The sequence below is a fragment of the Heptranchias perlo genome, chromosome 21 (assembly GCF_035084215.1).
Source record: "Heptranchias perlo isolate sHepPer1 chromosome 21, sHepPer1.hap1, whole genome shotgun sequence".
NCBI lineage: Eukaryota > Metazoa > Chordata > Chondrichthyes > Hexanchiformes > Hexanchidae > Heptranchias > Heptranchias perlo.
Window position 1 is genome coordinate 52,715,918 of NC_090345.1, and position 25,616 is coordinate 52,741,533.

Below are 25,616 nucleotides of genomic sequence, written 5' to 3' on the forward strand. Positions count from 1 at the left end.
GGTTGAGTTTCCTTTAATCTTTGATACCTTTTAATCATTAAAGAACATGGCAGGAATGTCGAGTGGCTTCTTGGAATGGACAGTGAAGTGTGGGTCTGGGTGATGGGGGAATCCGCTGGAGACAAGACCTACGACCAAATTGCTGAAGACATTATGGCCGAGAGAGCGAAGATGCAGGCCCAGCTGGAAGCCAAACAACTATGGTAGGTAAATATCAATCACATCAACTAGTGAGCCAATCACTCAATGATCCAATCAATCAATGATCCAATCAACCAACAATCTATCAACAGCCAATGCAGTCTCAAAATGATCCAATCACTTAATGACCAGATCATAGAAAAATCCAATCAAACAAGTCTATCAAATAAAAAAAAAATCACTTAAACCAACGAATCAATTAATCATTCAATTAAGTAACAAACCAATCAGCCAACAATCCCATCAACCAATAATCCAATCAACCAACAATACAATCAAAGACCAATCCAATCAACTAAAAATCCAATAAAACACCAATCCAAAAAACAACACCAATCAACCAACATTACAATCAACCAACAATCCAATTAACTAACAATCCAATAAACCAAAAATCCAATCAATCAACAATCCAATCAACCAAAAACCAATCAACCAACAATCCAATCAACTAACAATCCAATCAACCAACAATCCCAACAACTAACAATCCAATCAACCAACAATCCAATCAACCAACAACCAATCAACCAACAATCCAATCAACCAACAATCCAATCAACCAACAACCAATCAACCAACAATTCAATCAACTAACAATCCAATCAACCAACAATCCCAACAACTAACAATCCAATCAACCAACAATCCCAACAACTAACAATCCAATCAACCAACAATCCAATCAACCAACAATCCAATCAACCAACAACCAATCAACCAACAATCCAATCAACCAACAATCCAATCAACCAACAACCAATCAACCAACAATTCAATCAACTAACAATCCAATCAACCAACAATCCCAACAAGTAACAATCCAATCAACCAACAATCCAATCAACTAACAATCCAATCAACCAACAATCCAATCAACCAACAACCAATCAACCAACAATCCAATCAACCAACAATCCAATCAACCAACAATCCAATCAACCAACAACCAATCAACCAACAATCCAATCAACCAACAATCCAATCAACCAACAATCCAATCAACCAACAACCAATCAACCAACAATCCAATCAACCAACAATCCAATCAACCAACAATCCAATCAACCAACAACCAATCAACTAACAATCCAATCAACCAACAATCCAATCAACTAACAATCCAATCAACTAACAATCCAATCAACCAACAATCCAATCAACCAACAATCCAATCAACCAACAACCAATCAACCAACAATCCAATCAACCAACAATCCAATCAACCAACAATCCAATCAACCAAAAACCAATCAACCAACAATCCAATCAACCAACAACCAATCAACCAACAATCCCATAAACCAACAATCCAATCAACCAAAAACCAATCAACCAACAATCCAATCAACCAAAAACCAATCAACCAACAATCCAATCAACCAACAATCCCATAAACTAACAATCCAATCAACCAACAATCCCATCAACTAACAATCCAATCAACCAACAATCCCATCAACCAACAATCCGATCAACTAACAATCCCATCAACTAACAATCCAATCAACCAACAATCCCAACAAGTAACAATCCAATCAACCAACAATCCCAACAACTAACAATCGAATCAACCAACAATTCAATCAACTAACAATCCAATCAACCAACAATCCAATCAACCAAAAACCAATCAACCAACAAGCCCAACAACTAATAATCCAATCAATCAACAATCCCAACAACTAACAATCGAATCAACCAACAATTCAATCAACTAACAATCCAATCAATCAACAATCCCAACAACTAACAATCGAATCAACCAACATTCCCATCAACTAACAATCCAATCAACCTACAATCCCACCAACCAACAATCCAATCAACCAACAATCCCATCAACTAACAATCCAATTAACCAACAATCCCAACAACTAACAATCGAATCAACCAACATTCCCATCAACTAACAATCCAATCAACCAACAATCCCATCAACTAACAATCCAATCAATCAACAATCCCAACAACTAACAATCGAATCAACCAACATTCACATCAACTAAAAATCCAATCAACCAACAATCCCATCAACCAACAATCCAATCAACCAACAATCCCAACAACTAACAATCCGATCAACCAACAATCCCAACAACTAACAATCCGATCAACCAACATTCCCATCAACCAACAATCCAATCAACCAACAATCCCATCAACTAACAATCCAATCAATCAACAATCCCAACAAATAACAATCGAATCAACCAACATCCCCATCAACTAACAATCCCATCAACTAACAATCCAATCAATTAACAATCCCAACAACCAACAATCCCATCAACCAACAATCCCATCAACTAACAATCCAATCAATTAACAATCCCAACAACCAACAATCCCATCAACTAACAATCCAATCAACCAACAAGCCCATCAAGTAACAATCCAATCAACCAACAATCCCAACAAGTAACAATCCAATCAACCAACAATCCAATCAACCAACAATCCAATCAACCAACAAGCCAATCAACCAACAAGCCAATCAACTAACAATCCCATCAACTTACAATCCAATCAACTAACAATCCCATCAACTAACAATCCAATCAACCAACAATCCCATCAACTAACAATCCAATCAACCAACAATCCCATCAACTAACAATCCAATCAACCAACAATCGCATCAACTAACAATCCAATCAACCAACAATTCCATCAACTAACAATCCAATCAACCAACAATTCCATCAACTAACAATCCAATCAACCAACAATTCCATCAACTAACAATCCAATCAACCAACAATTCCATCAACTAACAATCCAATCAACCAACAATCCCATCAACTAACAATCCAATCAACCAACAATCCCAACAACTAACAATGCAATCAACCAACAATCCCAACAACTAACAATCGAATCAACCAACAATCCCATCAACTAACAATCCAATCAACCAACAATCCCAACAACTAACAATCCAATCAACTAACAATCCCATCAACTAACAATACAATCAACCAATAATCCCAACAACTAACAATCCAATCAACTAACAATCCCATCAACTAACAATACAATCAACCAACAATCCCATCAACTAACAATCCAATCAACCAACAATCCTTTCAACTAACAATCCAATCAATCAACAATCCAATCAACCAACAATCCAATCAACCAACAATCCCATCAACTAACAATCCAATCAACCAACAATCCCAACAACTAACAATCCAATCAACTAACAATCCCATCAACTAACAATGCAATCAACCAATAATCCCAACAACTAACAATCCAATCAACTAACAATCCCATCAACTAACAATCCAATCAACTAACAATCCAATCAACCAACAATCCAATCAACCAACAATCCCATCAACTAACAATCCAATCAACCAACAATCCCAACAACTAACAATCCAATCAACTAACAATCCAATCAACCAACAATCCAATCAACCAACAATCCCATCAACTAACAATCCAATCAACCAACAATCCCAACAACTAACAATCCAATCAACTAACAATCCCATCAACTAACAATCCAATCAACCAACAATCCCATCAACTAACAATCCAATCAACCAACATTCCTTTCAACTAACAATCCAATCAATCAACAATCCAATCAACCAACAATTCAATCAACCAACAATTCAATCAACCAACAATTCAATCAACCAACAATTCAATCAACCAACAATTCAATCTACCAACAATCCCAACAACTAACAATCCAATCAACCAACATTCCCATCAACTAACAATGCAATCAACCAACAATCCAATCAACCAACAACCAATCAACCAACAATTCAATCAACCAACAATTCAATCAACCAACAATCCCAACAACTAACAATCCAATCAACCAACATTCCCATCAACTAACAATCCCATCAACTAACAATCCAATAAACCAACAATCCCATCAACTAACAATCCAATCAACTAACAATCCAATCAACTAACAATCCCATCAACCTACAATCCCATCAACTAACAATCCAATCAACCAACAATCCCATCAACTAACAATCCCAACAACTAACAATCCAATCAACCAACAATCCAATCAACCAACAATCCAATCAACCAACAATCCCATCAACTAACAATCCAATCAAACAACAATCCAATCAACTAACAATCCAATCAACCAACAATCCAATCAACCAACAATCCCATCAACTAACAATCCAATAAACCAACAATCCAATCAACCAACAATCCCATCAACTAACAATCCAATCAACCAACAATCCGATCAACCAAAAATCCCATCAACTAACAATCCAATAAACCAACAATCCCATCAACTAACAATCCAATCAACTAACAATCCCATCAACTAACAATCCCATCAACTAACAATCCCATCAACTAACAATCCAATAAACCAACAATCCCAACAACTAACAATCCAATCAACCAACAATCCCATCAACTAACTATCCAATAAACCAACAATCCAATCAACCAACAATTCAATCAACTAACAATCCAATCAACCAACAATCCCATCAACTAACAATCCAATCAATCAACAATCCCAACAACTAACAATCGAATCAACCAACAATTCAATCAACAAACAATCCAATCAATCAACAATCCCAACAACTAACAATCGAATCAACCACCATTCCCATCAACTAACAATCCAATCAACCAACAATCCCATCAACTAACAATCCAATCAACCAACAATCCCAACAACTAACAATCGAATCAACCAACATTCCCATCAACTAACAATCCAATCAACCAACAATCCCATCAACTAACAATCCAATCAATCAACAATCCCAACAACTAACAATCGAATCAACCAACATTCCCATCAACTAAAAATCCAATCAACCAACAATCCCATCAACCAACAATCCAATCAACCAACAATCCCAACAACTAACAATCCGATCAACCAACATTCCCATCAACCAACAATCCCATCAACTAACAATCCAATCAATCAACAATCCCAACAACTAACAATCGAATCAACCAACATTCCCATCAACTAAAAATCCAATCAACCAAAAATCCAATCAACTTACAATCCAATCAACCAACAATCCCATCAACTAACAATCCAATCAACTAACAATCCCAACAACCAACAATCCAATCAACTATCAATCCCAACAACTAACAATCGAATCAACTATCAATCCAATCAACCAACAATCCGATCAACTAACAACTCAATCAACTAACAATCCCATCAACTAACAATCCAATCAACCATCAATCCCAACAACTAACAATCGAATCAACTATCAATCCAATCAACCAACAATCCGATCAACTAACAACTCAATCAACCAAAAATCCAATCAACTAACAATCCAATCAACCAACAATCCCATCAACCAACAATCCCAACAACTAACAATCCAATCAACCAACAATCCCATCAACTAACAATCCAATCAACCAACATTCCTTTCAACTAACAATCCAATCAATCAACAATCCAATCAACCAACAATTCAATCAACCAACAATTCAATCAACCAACAATTCAATCAACCAACAATTCAATCAACCAACAATTCAATCTACCAACAATCCCAACAACTAACAATCCAATCAACCAACATTCCCATCAACTAACAATGCAATCAACCAACAATCCAATCAACCAACAACCAATCAACCAACAATTCAATCAACCAACAATTCAATCAACCAACAATCCCAACAACTAACAATCCAATCAACCAACATTCCCATCAACTAACAATCCCATCAACTAACAATCCAATAAACCAACAATCCCATCAACTAACAATCCAATCAACAAACAATCCAATCAACTAACAATCCCATCAACCTACAATCCCATCAACTAACAATCCCATCAACCTACAATCCCATCAACTAACAATCCAATAAACCAACAATCCCATCAACTAACAATCCCATCAACTAACAATCCAATCAACTAACAATCCCAACAACTAACAATCCCATCAACTAACAATCCAATCAACCAACAATCCAATCAACCAACAATCCCATCAACTAACAATCCAATAAACCAACAATCCAATCAACCAACAATCCCATCAACTAACAATCCAATCAACCAACAACCAATCAACCAACAATTCAATCAACCAACATTTCAATCAACCAACAATCCCAACAACTAACAATCCAATCAACCAACATTCCCATCAACTAACAATCCCATCAACTAACAATCCAATAAACCAACAATCCCATCAACTAACAATCCAATCAACTAACAATCCAATCAACTAACAATCCCATCAACCTACAATCCCATCAACTAACAATCCAATCAACCAACAATCCCATCAACTAACAATCCCAACAACTAACAATCCCATCAACCAACAATCCAATCAACCAACAATCCAATCAACCAACAATCCAATCAACCAACAATCCCATCAACTAACAATCCAATAAACCAACAATCCAATCAACCAACAATCCCATCAACTAACAATCCAATCAACTAACAATCCAATCAACTAACAATCCCATCAACCAACAAGCCCATCAAATAACAATCCAATCAACCAACAATCCCATCAACCAACAATCCCATCAACTAACAATCCAATAAACCAACAATCCAATCAACCAACAATCCCATCAACTAACAATCCAATCAACCAACAATCCGATCAACCAAAAATCCCATCAACTAACAATCCAATAAACCAACAATCCCATCAACTAACAATCCAATCAACTAACAATCCAATCAACTAACAATCCCATCAACTAACAATCCCATCACCTAACAATCCCATCAACTAACAATCCAATAAACCAACAATCCCAACAACTAACAATCCAATCAACCAACAATCCCATCAACTAACTATCCAATAAACCAACAATCCAATCAACCAACAATCCCATCAACTAACAATTCAATCAACTAACAATCCAATCAACCAACAATTCAATCAACTAACAATCCAATCAACCAACAATCCCATCAACTAACAATCCAATCAATCAACAATCCCAACAACTAACAATCGAATCAACCAACAATTCAATCAACAAACAATCCAATCAATCAACAATCCCAACAACTAACAATCGAATCAACCACCATTCCCATCAACTAACAATCCAATCAACCAACAATCCCATCAACTAACAATCCAATCAACCAACAATCCCAACAACTAACAATCGAATCAACCAACATTCCCATCAACTAACAATCCAATCAACCAACAATCCCATCAACTAACAATCCAATCAATCAACAATCCCAACAACTAACAATCGAATCAACCAACATTCCCATCAACTAAAAATCCAATCAACCAACAATCCCATCAACCAACAATCCAATCAACCAACAATCCCAACAACTAACAATCCGATCAACCAACATTCCCATCAACCAACAATCCAATCAACCAACAATCCCATCAACTAACAATCCAATCAATCAACAATCCCAACAACTAACAATCGAATCAACCAACATTCCCATCAACTAAAAATCCAATCAACCAAAAATCCAATCAACTTACAATCCAATCAACCAACAATCCCATCAACTAACAATCCAATCAACTAACAATCCCAACAACCAACAATCCAATCAACTATCAATCCAATCAACCAACAATCCGATCAACTAACAACTCAATCAACTAACAATCCAATCAACTAACAATCCAATCAACCAACAATCGTATCAACTAACAATCCAATCAACCAACAATCCCATCAACTAACAATCCAATCAACTAACAATCCAATCAACTAACAATCCAATCAACCAACATTCCCATCAACTAACAATCCAATCAACCAACATTCCCATCAACTAACAATCCAATCAACCAACATCCAATCAACCAACAATCCCAACAACTGACAATCCAATCAACCAACAATCCCAACAACTGACAATCCAATCAACCAACAATCCCAACAACTAACAATCCAATCAACCAAAAATCTCAACAACTAACAATCCAATCAACCAACAATCCCATAAACTAACAATCGAATCAACCAACATTCCCATCAACTAACAATCCAATCAACCAACAATCTCAACAACTAACAATCCAATCAACCAACATCCCCATCAACTAACAATGTAATCAACCAACAATCCCAACAACCAACAATCCAATCAACCAACAATTCAATCAACTAACAATCCAATCAACCAACAATTCAATCAACTAACAATCCAATCAACTAACAATCCCATCAACTGACAATCCAATCAACCAACAATTCAATCAACTAACAATCCAATCAACTAACAATCCCATCAACTGACAATCCGATCAACCAACAATCCCAACAAGTAACAATCCAATCAACCAACAATCCCAACAAGTAACAATCCAATCAACCAACAATCCAATCAACCAACAACCAATCAACCAACAATTCAATCAACCAACAGCCAATCAACCAACAATCCCAACAAGTAACAATCCAATCAACCAACAATCCCATCAACCAACAATCCAATCAACCAACAATTCAATCAACCAACAGCCAATCAACCAACAATCCCAACAACTAACAATCCAATCAAACAACAATCCCATCAACCAACAACCAATCAACCAACGATCCAATTATCTAACAATCCAATCAACTAACATTCCAATCAACCAACAATCCCATCAACTAACAATCGAATCAACTAAGAATCCAATCAAATAACAATCCAAGCAAACAAAAATCCAATCAATTAACAATCCCATCAAACAAAAATTGAATCAAATAACAATCCAATCAAATAAAAATCCAATGAAACTAAAATCCAATCAACCAACAAACCCATCAACGAACAATCCAATCAACCAACGATCCAATTATCTAACAATCCAATCAACCAACAATCCAATCAACCAACAAATCAATCACCTAACAATCCAATCAACCAAAAATTAATTGAACCAACAATCAAATAAGCTAGAATCCAATCATCCAACAATCCAGTCAATCAACAATCCAATCAACTAACAAACCAATCAACTATGAATTCAAATAACTAAGAATCCAATCAGCCAACAATCCAATCATCCAACAATCCAATTAACTAACAATTGAAGCAACTAAAGATCCATTTAACTAACGCTCCGGTCAGCCAACCAGCAAATCAACTGACAACCCAATCAATGAACAATCCAATCAGCCAACAAACCAATCGTCTAACAATCCAATCAGCCAACAATCCAATCAAATAACAATCCAATTAAAGATCAATCCAATGAGTCAAAAATGCAATCAACTAACTATCCAATCAACTAACAATCCGGTCAACTAACAATCCAATCAACCAACAATCCCGTCAACCAACAATATAAGCTACTAAAAATCCCATCAACCAACAGTCCATTCAACTACAATCCTCTCAACCAACAATCCAAGCAGCCAAAAGATCAATCGGACAACAATACAATCAACTAACAATCCTATCATCCAACAATCGAATCAATAAACAATCTTATCAATCATCAATCCAATAAACTAACAATCCAGTCATCAAACAAACCAAACATCCAACAATCCAATCAGCTAACAATCCAATCAATCAACAATCCAATCAATGAAAAATCCAATCAACTTACAAACCAATAAACTAACAAACCAATCAACTAAGAACCTAATCAACTAAGAATCCAATCAGTCAACAATCCAATCAGCCAACAATCCAAATAGCCAACAATCCAATCAACTAACAAACCAATCAAAGACGAATCCAATCAATTAAGAATTCAATCAGCCAATAATCCAATTAACCAACAATAGAAACAACTAACAAACCAAAGAACTAACAATCCAATCAACTATCATTCCAATCAAATGACAAACCAATCACCTAACAATCTAATTAGCCAACAGTTCAATCAACTAACAATTGAGCCATCTAGCAATCTAATCGATCATCAATCCAATCAACCAGCAATCCAATCAAATAACAATCTAATCAACAAAATATCCAATCAACTGACAATCCAATCAGCCTTCAAATAAATCAATAAACAATCCGATCATGCAACAATCCAATCAACAAACCATTCAACCAACAATCCAATTAAGTAGCAACCCAATCAGCCAACAATCAAATCAATGAACAATCAAATAACAACCTAATCAATTAACAATCCAATCAATTAACAATCCATTCAACCAACAATCCCATCAACAAACAATAAAATGAAATAACAATCCAATCAAATTACAATTAAATTAGCCAACAATTCAATCAACTAACAATCCAATTAACCAAACGTCAATTCAGCCTAATATCGACTCAGTAAACAGTATAATCAGCTAACAATCCAATCACCTAACAATCCAAATAGCCAAAAATCCAGTCAACTATCTATCCAGTCAACTATCAATCCCATCAACCAACTATCCTATTTGAAACAATCCAAACATCCAACAATCCAATCAGCTAGAATCCAATCAGCCAACAATCCAATCAAACAACAACACAATCAATCAACAATGCAATCAACTAACAATCCAATAATTTAACAACCAATCAACGAAGAATCCAATCAACTAAGAATCCAATCAGCCAACAATCCAATTAACTAACAATAGAAACAACTAACAAACCAAACAACTAACAATCCAATCAACGATCAATCAGCCAACAATCCAATCAACCAACAATCTAATCAACTAACAATTCAATAAACCAAGAATCAAATCAACTAACATTCCAAGCATCCAACAGCTGAATCAATAACCAATTCAACCAGCCAACATTCCAATCCACCACCAATCCAATCAACTAACAATCTGTTCAACCAACAAACCAATCAAATAACAATCCAATCCGCCATCAATCCAATCAAACAACAATCCAATCCACTAACAATCCAATCAACTCACAATCCAATCAATGAACAATACAATCAGCGAATAATCTAATCAACTAACAATCCATTAAACCAACAATCCAATCAACCAACAATCCAATTAACCAACAATCCAATCAAACAACAATCTAATAATCGAACAAACCAATCAACGAAGAATCCAATCAGCTAAGAATCCAATCAGCCAACAATCCAATTAATTAACAATAGAAAAAACTAACAAACCAAACAACTAACAATCCAATCAATGATCAATCAGCCAACAAACCAAACAACTAACAATCCAAACAACTAACAATCCAATCAACTATCAATCAGTCAACAAACCAAACTAACAATCCAATCAACTATCAATCAGTCAACAAACCAAACAACCAACAATCCAATCAGCCAACAATACAATTTACTAACAATCCAGTCAACCAACAATCCAATCAGCCAACAATACAATTTACTAACAATCCAGTCAACCAACAATCCAACCAGTGAACAATCCAGTCAAATAAAAATCCAATCAACTAACAATTGAGCCATCTAACAATCTAATCGATCATCAATCCAATCAATCAGCAATCCAATCATGCAACAATCCAATCAATGAAAACTCCAATCAGCCAAAATACAATCAACGAACAATCTAATCAATTAACAATCCAATCACCCAACAATCCATTCAACCAACAATCCCATCAACAAACAATACAATGAAGTAACAATCCAATCAAATTACAATACAATCAGCCAACAATTCAATCAACTAACAATCCAATTAACCAAACGTCAATTCAGCCCACAATCGAATCAGTAAACAGTACAATGAGCCCACAAACCAATCAGCCAACAATTCCAACAACTAACAAACCAATCGCCTAACAATCCAATCAGCCAACAACCCAATCAACTAACAATCCGATTAAAGAACAATCCAATCAGCCAAGAATCCAATCAACTAACAATCCAATCAACCAACAATAAAATCAAGTAACAATCCAAACAACCAACAGTCCAATCAATCAAAAATCCAATCAACCAACAAATCAATCAACCATCAATCGAATCAACCAACAATACAATCAACTAACATTCCCATCAGACAACAATCCAATCAATAAACAATCCAATCAGCCATCAATCCAATCATCAAACAAACCAAACAACCAACAATTGAATCAACTAACAATCCAAAAAACTAACAATCCTATCAGCCAAAAATCCGATAAACTAACAAACTAATCAACTAAGAATCCAATGAACAACAATCCAATCAGCTAACAATTCAATAAACTAACAATGCAATCAACTAAAAATTCAATAAACTAACAATCCAATCAATTAACAATCCAGGCATCTACCAACCCAATCAACCAACAATCCAATCAAAGAAAAATCCAATAAACTAACAATCCAATCAGCCAACAATACAATTTACTAACAATCCAATAAACTAACAATCCAATCAACCAACAATCCAATCAACCAACAATCCAAACAACTTACAATGCAGACTAATAACGCAGTCAACTAACAATCTAATCAAATAACAAGCAAATCAGTAAAAAACCAAGGATCTAAAATCATAGAATCACGGAAGGAGGCCATTTGGCCCATCGAGTCCATTCCACCTCTATGCAAGAGCAATCCAGTTAGTCACACTCCCCCGCCCTATCCCTAGTCCAGCCCTGCAATTTTTTTTTCCTTTCAAGTACTTATCCAGTTCCCTGTTGAAGGCCATGATTGAATCTGCCTCCACCACCCCCTCGGGCAGTGCATTCCAGATCCTCACCACTTGCTGTGCAAGAAAGTTTTTCCTCATGTCTCCTTTGGTTCTTTTGCCAATCACCTTAAATCAATGTCCTCTGGTTCTTGACCTTTCCGCCAATGGGAACAGTTTCTCTCTATCTACTCTGTCCAGACTCATCATGATTTTGAATACCTCTATCAAATCTCCTCGCAACCGTCTCTGTTCCAAGGAAAACAACCCCAGCTTCTCCAGACTATCCACGTAATTAAAGTCCTTCATCCCTGGAATCATTTTAGTAAATCTCTTCAGCACCCTCTCTAAGGCCTTCACATCTTTCCTAAATCATTCTAGTAAATCTCTGTTGCACCCTCTCTAAGGCCTTCACATCTTTCCTAAAGTGCGGTGCCCAGAACTGAACACAATACTCCAGTTGTGGCCAAACCAGTGTTTTATAAAGATTCATCATGACTTCTTTGCTTTTGTACTCTATGCCTCTACTTATAAAGCACAGGATCCCGTATGCTTTTTTAACTGCTTTGTCAACCTGCCCTGCCACCTTCAATGATTTGTGTGCATATACCCCCAGATCTCTCCATTCTTATACCCCTTTTAGAATTGTTCCCTTTAGTTTATGTTGCCTTTCCTCATTCTTCCTACCTAATTGTATCACCTCACATTTTTCTGAATTAAATTTCATCTGCCACATGTCCACCTTTGCCACCAGCTTTTTTCTATCCTCTTGAAGTCTATCACTTTCCTCCTCACTGTTCACAACACTTCCTAGTTTTGAGTCATCTGCAAATTTGGAAATTGTGCCCTGTACACCCCAGTCAAAGTCAATAATTTATATCAAGAAAAGCAGTGGTCCCAGCACTGACCCCTGGGGAACACCACTGTACACCTCCCTCTTGTTCGAATAACAAGATTAATGGCCAGTACCTCTGCAATTTCCACCCTTACTTCCCTCAGCAACCTCGGATGCATCCCATTTGGATTGGTTGATTTATCTACTTTAAGTACAGCCAGCCTTTCTAGTACCTCCTTTTAATCAATTTTTACCCCAGCCAGTATCTCAGCTACATCTTCCTTTACTGAGACTCTGGCAGCATCTTCTTACTTGGTAAAGACAGATGCAAAGTATTCATTTAGTACCTCAACCACCCCTTCTGCCTCCATGAGTAGATCTCCTTTTGGGTCCCTAATCCAAACAACCAACAACCGAATCAACTAACGATCCAATTAACCAGCAATCCAATCAACCAACGACCCAATCAACTAATGATCCAATCAACCAGTAATTCAATTAACCAGCAATCCAATTAACCAGAAATCCAATCAACCAACGACCCAATCTACTAACAATCCAGTCAACTACCAATCCAATGATCTAAAAATCAAATCAACTAACAATCCAATCAACATCAATCCAATAAGCTAACAATCAAATTAAATAACAATCCAATCAACTAATTATCCAATCAATATCATTCCGTACTTAAAGTAGATAATTCACCCGGTCCAGATGGGATGTATCCGAGGTTGCTGAGGGAAGTAAGGGTGGAAATTGCGGAGGTACTGGCCATAATCTTCCAAACATCCTTAGATATGGGGGTGGTGCCAGAGGACTGGAGAATTGCAAATGTTACACCCTTGTTCAAAAAAGGGTGTAAGGATAAACCCAGCAACTACAGTCAGTTTTACCTCAGTGGTGGGGAAACTTTTAGAAACATTAACCCGGGACAGATTTAACAGTCACTTGGACAAGTGTGGATTGATTAAGGAAAGCCAGCACGGAGTTGTTAAAGGCAAATTGTGTTTAGCCAATTTGATTGAGTTTTTTGATGAGTTAACAGTGAGGGTCGATGACGGCAATGCGGTTGATGTGGCGTATATGGAATTTCAAAACGTGTTTGATAAAGTGCCACATAATAATCTGTGCAGGTTGAAGTTAAGACTGTGCGATATGATAATACCCTGTGCAGGGTGAAGGTGGGACGATGTGAAACAATAATACTCTCTGCAAAGTCAAGTTAGGACTGTATGATACAGAATAATACTCTGTGCACTATAAAATTAGGAATGTATGATACAATAAAACACTGGGCTGGGAGAAGTTAGGGGGATGAGATAAAATAGTACTCTGTGCAGGGTGAAGTTAGGACTGTGTGATACGATAATACTCTGTGCAGGGTGCTATCAAATGGCACTTACTCACCAATAACCTGCTCACTGATGCCCAGTTTAGGTTCCGCCAGGACCACTCGGCTCCAGACCTCATTACAGCCTTGGTCCAAACATGGACAAAAGAGCTGAATTCCAGAGGTGAGGTGAGAGTGACTGCCCTTGACATCAAGGCAGCATTTGACTGAGTGTGGCACCAAGGAGCCCTAGTAAAATTGAAGTCAATGGGAATCAGGGGGAAAACTCTCCAGTGGATGGAGTCATACCTAGCACAAAGGAAGATGGTAGTGGTTGTTGGAGGCCAATCATCTCAGCCCCACGACATTGCTGCAGGAGTTCCTCAAGGCAGTGTCCTAGGCTCAACCATCTTCAGCTGCTTCATCAATGACCTTCCCTCCATCATAAAGTCAGAAATGGGGATGTTCGCTGATGATTGCACAGTGTTCAGTTCCATTCGCTACCCCTCAGGTAATGAAACAGTCCGAGCCCGCATGCACCAAGACCTGAACAACATCCACGCTTGGGCTGATAAGTGGCAAGTAACATTCGCGCCAGACAAGTGCCAGGCAATGACCATCTCCAACAAGAGAGAGTCTAACCACCTCCCCTTGACATTCAATGGCATTATCATCGCCGAATCCCCCACCATCAACATCCTGGGGGTCACCATTGACCAGAAACTTAACTGGACCAGCCACATAAATACTGTGGCTACAAGAGCAGGTCAGAGGCTGGGTATTCTGCGGCGAGTGACTCACCTCCTGAGTCCCCAAAGACTTTCCACCATCTACAAGGCACAAGTCAGGAGTGTGATGGAATACTCTCCACTTGCCTGGATGAGTGCAGCTCCAACAACACTCAAGAAGCTCAACGCCATCCAGGACAAAGCAGCCCACTTGATTGGCACCCCATCCACCACCCTAAACATTCACTCCCTTCACCACCGGCGCACTGTGGCTGCAGTGTGTACCATCCACAGGATGCACTGCAGCAACTCGCCAAGGCTTCTTCGACAGCACCTCTCAAACCCGCGACCTCTACCACCTAGAAGGACAAGAGCAGCAGGCACATGGGAACAACACCACCTGCACGTTCCCCTCCAAGTCACACACCATCCCGACTTGGAAATATATCGCCGTTCCTTCATTGTCACTGGGTCAAAATCCTGGAACTCGCTTCCTAACAGCACTGTGGGAGAACCTTCACCACACGGACTGCAGCGGTTCAAGAAGGCGGCTCACCACCACCTTCTCAAGGGCAATTAGGGATGGGCAATAAATGCCGGCCTCGCCAGCGACGCCCACATCCCATGAATGAACTTAATAAAAAGTTCGGACTGTGTGATACAATAATACTCTGTGCAGTGTGAAAATGGACTGTGTGATACAATAATAATCAGTGCGGCATGAAATTAGGACAATGAGATAGAATAATACTCTGTGTAGAGTGAACTTACGACTGTGTGATAGAATAATACTCTGCAGGGTGAAGTAAGGAAGATGTGATGCAACAACACTCTATGCAGGATGAAATTGGACTGTTGTATAAAGTAATAGTCTATACAGTGTGAAGTTAGGACTGTGTGATACAATAATACACTGTGCAGGGTGAAGTTAGGACTGTGTGATGCAATAATACTCTCTACAGGGTGAAGTTAGGACTGTGTGATACAATAATACTCTCTACAGGGTGAAGTTAGGACTGTGTGATACAATAATACACTGTGCAGGGTGAAGTTAGGACTGTGTGATGCAATAATACTCTCTACAGGGTGAAGTTAGGACTGTGTGATACAATAATACTCTCTACAGGGTGAAGTTAGGACTGTGTGATACAATAATACACTGTGCAGGGTGAAGTTAGGACTGTGTGATGCAATAATACTCTCTACAGGGTGAAGTTAGGACTGTGTGATACAATAATACTCTCTACAGGGTGAAGTTAGGACTGTGTGATACAATAATACTCTCTACAGGGTGAAGTTAGGACTGTGTGATACAATAATACTCTCTACAGGGTGAAGTTAGGACTGTGTGATACAATAATACTCTCTACAGGGTGAAGTTAGGACTGTGTGATACAATAATACTCTCTACAGGGTGAAGTTAGGACTGTGTGATACAATAATACACTGTGCAGGGTGAAGTTAGGACTGTGTGATACAATAATACACTGTGCAGGGTGAAGTTAGGACTGTGTGATACAATAATACTCTGTGCAGGGTGAAGTTAGGACTGTGTGATACAATAATACTCTGTGCAGTATGAAGTTCGGATTGTGTGATACAATAATACTCTGTGCAGTATGAAGTTCAGAATGTGTGATACAATAATACTCTGTGCAGTATGAAGTTCAGAATGTGTGATACAATAATACTCTGTGCAGTATGAAGTTCAGAATGTGTGATACAATAATACTCTGTGCAGTATGAAGTTCAGAATGTGTGATACAATAATACTCTGTGCAGGGTTAAGTTAGGACTGTGTGATGCAATAATACTCTCTACAGTGTGACGTTAGGACTGTGTGATACAATAATACTCTGTGCAGTATGAAGTTCAGAATGTGTGATACAATAATACTCTGTGCAGTATGAAGTTCAGAATGTGTGATACAATAATACTCTGTGCAGTATGAAGTTCAGAATGTGTGATACAATAATACTCTGTGCAGGGTTAAGTTCGGACTGTGTGATACAATAATACTCTGTGCAGTGTGAAGTTCAGACTGTGTGATAAAGTAATACTCTGTGCAGGGTGAAGATAGGAATGTGTGATACAATAATACTCTGTGCAGTATGAAGTTCAGAATGTGTGATACAATAATACTCTGTGCAGTATGAAGTTCAGAATGTGTGATACAATAATACTCTGTGCAGGGTTAAGTTAGGACTGTGTGATACAATAATACTCTGTGCAGGGTTAAGTTCGGACTGTGTGATACAATAATACTCTGTGCAGTGTGAAGTTCAGACTGTGTGATAAAGTAATACTCTGTGCAGGGTGAAGTTAGGACTGTGTGATACAATAATACTCTGTGCAGGGTGAAGTTAGGAAGATGTGACACAGTAATTCTCTGTGCAGGGCAAAGTAACGACTGTGTGTTAAAATAATACTCTGTTTTGGGTGAAGTTAGGACTGTGTGATAAAGTAATACTCTGTGCAGGGTGAAGTTAGGACTGTGTGATACAATAATACTCTGTGCAGGGTGAAGTTAGGAAGATGTGACACAGTAATTCTCTGTGCAGGGCAAAGTAACGACTGTGTGTTAAAATAATACTCTGTTTTGGGTGAAGTTAGGACTGTGTGATAAAGTAATACTCTGTGCAGGGTGAAGTTTCGACTGTGTAATACAATAATACTCTGTGCAGTGTGTAGTTAGGACTGTGTGATACAATAATACTCTGTGCAGTGTGACGTTCGGAATGTGTGATACAATAATACTCTGTGCAGGTTGACGTTACGAATGTGTAATACAATAATACTCTGTGCAGTGTGAAGTTCGGATTGTGTGATACAATAATACTCTGTGCAGTGTGAAATTCGTAGTGTGTGATACAATAATACTCAGTGCAGTGTAAAGTTAGGACTATGTGATACAATAATACTCTGTGCAGTGTGAAGTTCGGATTGTGTAATACAATAATACTCTATGCAGGGTTAAGTTAGGACTGTGTGTTACAATAATACTCTGTGCAGGGTGAAGTTAGGACTGTGTGTTACAATAATACTCTGTGCAGGGTGAAGTTAGGACTGTGTGATACAATAATACTCTGTGCAGGGTGAAGTTAGGACTGTGTGATACAATAATACTCTGTGCAGGGTGAAGTTAGGACTGTGTGATACAATAATACTCTGTGCAGGGTGAAGTTAGGACTGTGTGTTACAATAATACTCTGTGCAGGGTGAAGTTAGGACTGTGTGATACAATAATACTCTGTGCAGGGTGAAGTTAGGACTGTGTGATACAATAATACTCTGTGCAGGGTGAAGATAGGAATGTGTGATACAATAATACTCTGTGCAGTATGAAGTTCAGAATGTGTGATACAATAATACTCTGTGCAGTATGAAGTTCAGAATGTGTGATACAATAATACTCTGTGCAGGGTTGTTAGGACTGTGTGATACAATAATACTCTGTGCAGGGTGAAGTTAGGACTGTGTGGTACAATAATACTCTGTGCAGGGTGAAGTTAGGAAGATGTGACACAGTAATACTCTGTGCAGGGTGAAGTTAGTAGGATCTGATACAGTAATACTTTGTGTACTGTGAAGTTCGGACTACATGATACAATAATACTCTGTGCAGTGTGAAGTTAGGACTGGGTGATACAATAATACTCTGTGCAGGGTGAAGTTTCGACTGTGTAATACAATAATACTCTGTGCAGTGTGAAGTTAGGACTGGGTGATACAATAATACTCTGTGCAGGGTTAAGTTCGGGCTGTGTAATACAATATTACTCTGTGCAGGGTTAAGTTCGGGCTGTGTAATACAATAATACTCTGTGCAGGGTGAAGTTAGGTGCATGTGATAAAATAATACTCTTTGCCAGGTGAAATTAGGACTGTGTGATACATTAATACTCTGTACCTGGTGAAGATAGGAATGTGTGATACAATAATACTCTGTGCAGTATGAAGTTCAGAATGTGTGATACAATAATTCTCTGTGCAGTATGAAGTTCGGATTGTGTGATACAATAATACTCTGTGCAGGGTTAAGTTAGGACTGTGTGATACAATAATACTCTGTGCAGGGTGAAGTTAGGACTGTGTGGTACAATAATACTCTGTGCAGGGTGAAGTTAGGAAGATGTGACACAGTAATACTCTGTGCAGGGTGAAGTTAGTAGGATCTGATACAGTAATACTTTGTGTACTGTGAAGTTCGGACTACATGATACAATAATACTCTGCGCGGTGTGAAGTTAGGACTGTGTGACATAATAATACTCTGTGCAGGGTGAAGTTTCGACTGTGTAATACAATAATACTCTGTGCAGGGTTAAGTTCGGATTGTGTGATACAATAATACTCTGTGCAGTGTTAAGTTACGAATGTGTAATACAGTAATGTGTAATACAGTAATACTCTGTGCAGTGTGTAGTTAGTACTGTTTGATACAATAGTACTCTGTGCAGTGTGAAATTCGTAGTGTGTGATACAGTAATACTCTGTGCTGGGTTAAGTTCGGACTGTGTGATACAATAATACTCTGTACAGGGTGAAATTATGACTGTATAATTCAATAATACTCTGTGCAGTGTGTAGTTAGGACTGTGTGATACAATAATACTCTGTGCAGGGTGAAGTTAGGAATGTGTTTTACAATAATACTCTGTGCAGGGTGAAGTTAGGTGCATGTGATAAAATAATACTCTTTGCCAGGTGAAGTTAGGACTGTGTGATACATTAATACTCTGTACCTGGTGAAGATAGGAATGTGTTTTACAATAATACTCTGTGCAGGGTGAAGTTACGACTGTGTTTTACAATAATACTCTGTTTAGGGTGAAGTTAGGACTGTGTGATACAATAATACTCTGTTTAGGGTCCAGTTAGGACCATGTGGTAAAATAATACTCTGTGCAGGGTGATGATCGGACTGTGTGATACAATAATACTCTGTACTGTGTGAAGTTAGGATTGTCTGATACAACAACACACTGTGCAGGATGATTTCAGGGCTGAGTGATAAAATAATACTCTGTGCAGTATGAAGTTCAGAATGTGTGATGCAATAATACTCTGTGCAGTGTGAAGTTAGGACTGTGTGATACAGTAATACTCTGTGCAGTGTGAAGTTAGGACTGTGTGATACATTAATCCTCTGTACCTGGTGAAGATAGGAATGTGTGATACAATTATACTCTGTGCAGTATGAAGTTCGGATTGTGTGATACAATAATACTCTGTGCAGTATGAAGTTCGGATTGTGTGATACAATAATACTCTGTGCAGGGTTAAGTTCGGATTGTGTGATACAATAATACTCTGTGCAGGGTTGTTAGGACTGTGTGATACAATAATACTCTGTGCAGGGTGAAGTTAGGACTGTGTGACACAATAATACTCTGTGCAGGGTGAAGTTAGGAATGTGTGATACAATAATACTCTGTGCAGGGTTAAGTTCGGATTGTGTGATACAATAATACTCTGTGCAGTATGAAGTTCGGATTGTGTGATACAATAATACTCTGTGCAGGGTTAAGTTCGGATTGTGTGATACAATAATACTCTGTGCAGGGTGAAGTTAGGACTGTGTGATACAATAATACTCTGTGCAGGGTGAAGTTAGGACTGTGTGATACAATAATACTCTGTGCAGGGTGAAGATAGGAATGTGTGATACAATAATACTCTGTGCAGTATGAAGTTCAGAATGTGTGATACAATAATACTCTGTGCAGTATGAAGTTCAGAATGTGTGATACAATAATACTCTGTGCAGGGTTAAGTTAGGACTGTGTGATACAATAATACTCTGTGCAGGGTGAAGTTAGGACTGTGTGGTACAATAATACTCTGTGCAGGGTGAAGTTAGGAAGATGTGACACAGTAATACTCTGTGCAGGGTGAAGTTAGTAGGATCTGATACAGTAATACTTTGTGTACTGTGAAGTTCGGACTACATGATACAATAATACTCTGCGCGGTGTGAAGTTAGGACTGTGTGACATAATAATACTCTGTGCAGGGTGAAGTTTCGACTGTGTAATACAATAATACTCTGTGCAGTGTGAAGTTAGGACTGGGTGATACAATAATACTCTGTGCAGGGTTAAGTTCGGGCTGTGTAATACAATAATACTCTGTGCAGGGTGAAGTTAGGTGCATGTGATAAAATAATACTCTTTGCCAGGTGAAGTTAGGACTGTGTGATACATTAATACTCTGTGCCGGGTGAAGTTAGGAATTTGTGATGCAATAATACTCTGTGCAGTATGAAGTTCGGACTGTGTGATACAATAATACTCTGTGCAGGGTGAAGTTAGTAGGATCTGATACAGTAATACTTTGTGTACTGTGAAGTTCGGACGACATGATACAATAATACTCTGTGCAGGTTGAAGTTACGAATGTGTAATACAATAATACTCTGTGCAGGGTTAAGTTCGGATTGTGTGATACAATAATACTCTGTGCAGGGTTAAGTTCGGATTGTGTGATACAATAATACTGTGTGCAGGGTTAAGTTCGGATTGTGTGATACAATAATACTCTGTGCAGTGTTAAGTTACGAATGTGTAATACAGTAATGTGTAATACAGTAATACTCTGTGCAGTGTAAATTTAGGACTGTTTGATACAATAGTACTCTGTGCAGTGTGAAATTCGTAGTGTGTGATACAGTAATACTCTGTGCTGGGTTAAGTTCGGACTGTGTGATACAATAATACTCTGTACAGGGTGAAATTATGACTGTATAATTCAATAATACTCTGTGCAGTGTGTAGTTAGGACTGTGTGATACAATAATACTCTGTGCAGGGTGAAGTTAGGTGCATGTGATAAAATAATACTCTTTGCCAGGTGAAGTTAGGACTGTGTGATACATTAATACTCTGTACCTGGTGAAGTTAGGACTGTGTGATACATTAATACTCTGTTTAGGGTCCAGTTATGACCATGTGGTAAAATAATACTCTGTGCAGGGTGATGATCGGACTGTGTGATACAATAATACTCTGTACTGTGTGAAGTTAGGATTGTCTGATACAACAACACACTGTGCAGGATGATTTCAGGGCTGAGTGATAAAATAATACTCTGTGCAGTGTGAAGTTCAGAATGTGTGATACAATAATACTCTGTGCAGGGTGAAGTTAGGACTGTGTGATACAATAATACTCTGTGCAGGGTGAAGTTAGGACTGTGTGATAAAATAATACTCTGTGCAGGGTTAAGTTAGGACTGTGTGATACAGTAATACTCTGCGCAGGGTGAAGTTAGGACTGTGTGGTACAATAATACTCTGTGCAGGGTGAAGTTAGGAAGATGTGACACAGTAATACTCTGTGCAGGGTGAAGTTAGTCGGATCTGATACAGTAATACTTTGTGTACTGTGAAGTTCGGACTACATGATACAATAATACTCTGTGCAGTGTGAAGTTAGGACTGTGTGACATAATAATACTCTGTGCAGGGTGAAGTTTCGACTGTGTAATACAATAATACTCTGTGCAGTGTGAAGTTAGGACTGGGTGATACAATAATACTCTGTGCAGGGTTAAGTTCGGGCTGTGTAATACAATAATACTCTGTGCAGGGTTAAGTTCGGGCTGTGTAATACAATTATACTCTGTGCAGGGTGAAGTTAGGTGCATGTGATAAAATAATACTCTTTGCCAGGTGAAGTTAGGACTGTGTGATACATTAATACTCTGTGCCGGGTGAAGTTAGGAATTTGTGATGCAATAATACTCTGTGCAGTATGAAGTTAGGACTGTGTGATGCAATAATACTCTGTGCAGGGTGAAGTTAGTGGGATCTGATACAGTAATACTTTGTGTACTGTGAAGTTCGGACGACATGATACAGTAATTCTCTGTGCAGGGTGAAGTTACGACTGTGTGTTAAAATAATACTCTGTTTAGGGTGAAGTTAGGACTGTGTGATAAAGTAATACTATGCGCAGGGTGAAGTTAGGACTGTGTGTTCCAATAATACTCTGTGCAGGGTGAAGTTCCGAATGTGTAATACAATAATACTCTGTGCAGGGTTAAGTTCGGATTGTGTGATAAAATAATACTCCGTGCAGGGTGAAGTTTGGACCATGTGATACAATCATACCCTCTGCAGGGTCCAGTAAGGACTGTGTGATACAATAATGCTCTGTGCAGTGTGAAGTTAGGACTGTGATACAAACATACCAACATACGAATTAAGAGCAGGAGTCGGCCATTCGGCCCATCGAGCTTGCTGTGCCATTTGATAAGATCATGGCTGATCTGATTGTGACCTCAACCCTACTTTCCCGTCTACCTACTATAACCTTTGACTCCCTTGTTAATCAGGAATCTATCTAACTCAGCCTTAAAAATATTCAATGACCCTGCCTCCACCGCTCTCTGGGGAAGGGAGTTCCACAGACTCACGACCCTCTGAGAGAAAAAAATTCTCCTCATCTCCATCTTAAATGGGAGACCCCTTATTTTTAAACTGTGGCCCCTAGTTCTAGTCTCTCCCACAAGGGGAATCATCCTCTCAGCATCTACCCCTTCTCGTCCCCTCAGGATCTTTTTTGTTTTAATAAGATCACCTCTCATTCTTTAAAACTCCAGTGTTACAGGCCCAACTTGTCCAACCTTTCCTCATAAGATAACCCCCTCATCCCAGGAATCAGTCGAATGAACCTTCTCTGAACCGCCTCCAAACCAGTTATGTCCTTTCTTAAATAAGGAGACCAAAACTGCACACAGTATTCTAGATGTGGTCTCACCAATGCCCTGTACAACTGTAGCAAAACATCTCTACTTTTATATTCTATTCCCCTTGCAATAAATGACACCATTCAGAGTCGGGCCTATTAGAGACCAAAAAGGTAAACTATGTGTGGAGGTGGAAGATGTGGGTACGGTTCTTAATGAATACTTTGCATCTGTCTTCACAAAAGAGGGGGACGATGCAGAGATTGTAGTTAAGGAGGAGGAGTGTGAAATATTGGATGGGATAAACATAGTGAGAGAGGAAGTATTGAGGGGTTTAGCATCTTTGAAAGTAGATAAATCGACATGCCTGGATGAAATGTATCCCAGGCTGTTAAGAGAAGCCTGGGAGGAAATAGCAGAGGCTCTGACCATCATTTCCCAATCCTTCCTGACTGCAGGCGTGGTGCTGGAGGATTGGAGGACTGCTAACGTTGTACCGTTGTTTAAAAAGGGAGAAAGGGATAGACCGAGTAATTACAGGCCAGTCAGTCTAACCACAGTGGTGGGCAAATTATTAAAAAAATTCTGAGGGACAGCATAAATTGTCATTTAGAGAAAGGCACGGGTTAATCAAGGACAGTCAGAATGGATTTGTTAAGGGAAGGTCGTGTCTGACTAACTTGATTGAATTTTTTGAGGAGGTAACAAGGAGGGTCGATGAGGGTAGTGCGTTTGATGTAGTCTACATGGATTTTAGCCGGGCTTTTGACAAGGTCCCACATGGCAGACTGGTCAAAAAAGGAAAAGCCCATGGGATCCAAGGGAAAGTGGCAAGTTGGATCCAAAATTGGCTCAGTGGGAGGAAGCAAGGGGTGATGGTCGACAGGTGTTTTTGTGACTGGAAGGCTGTTTCCAGTGGGGTTCTGCAGGACTCAGTACTGGGTCCCTTGCTTTTTGTGATATATATTAATGATTTGGACTTGAATGTAGGGGGCACGATTAAGAAGTTTGCAGATGATACAAAAATTGGCCGTGTGGTTGATAGTGAGGAGGAAAGCTGTAGACTGCAGGAAGATATCAATGGACTGGTCAGGTGGGCAGAAAAGTGGCAAATGGAATTCAATCCAGAGAAGTGTGAGGTGATGCATTTGGGGAGGGCAAACAAGGCAAAGGAATACCCAATAAATGGGAGGATACTGAGAGGTGTAGAGGAAGTGAGAGACCTTGGAGTGCATGTCCACAGATCCCTGAAGTTAGCAGGACAGGT

General features: G+C 38.6%; 1 protein-coding gene across 1 annotated transcript in view; it reads left to right on the plus strand.

Annotated features, from left to right (window-relative positions):
- The window catches only part of LOC137340257 (SH2 domain-containing protein 4B-like), a 239,271-nt gene that overhangs the window by 35,936 nt on the left and 177,719 nt on the right, over nucleotides 1-25,616 (plus strand). Inside the window, exon 5 of the mRNA XM_068002675.1 lies at nucleotides 54-203. Within this exon, the coding sequence (XP_067858776.1) occupies nucleotides 54-203 (150 nt within the window). The remainder of the gene's footprint in view (nucleotides 1-53; nucleotides 204-25,616) is intronic.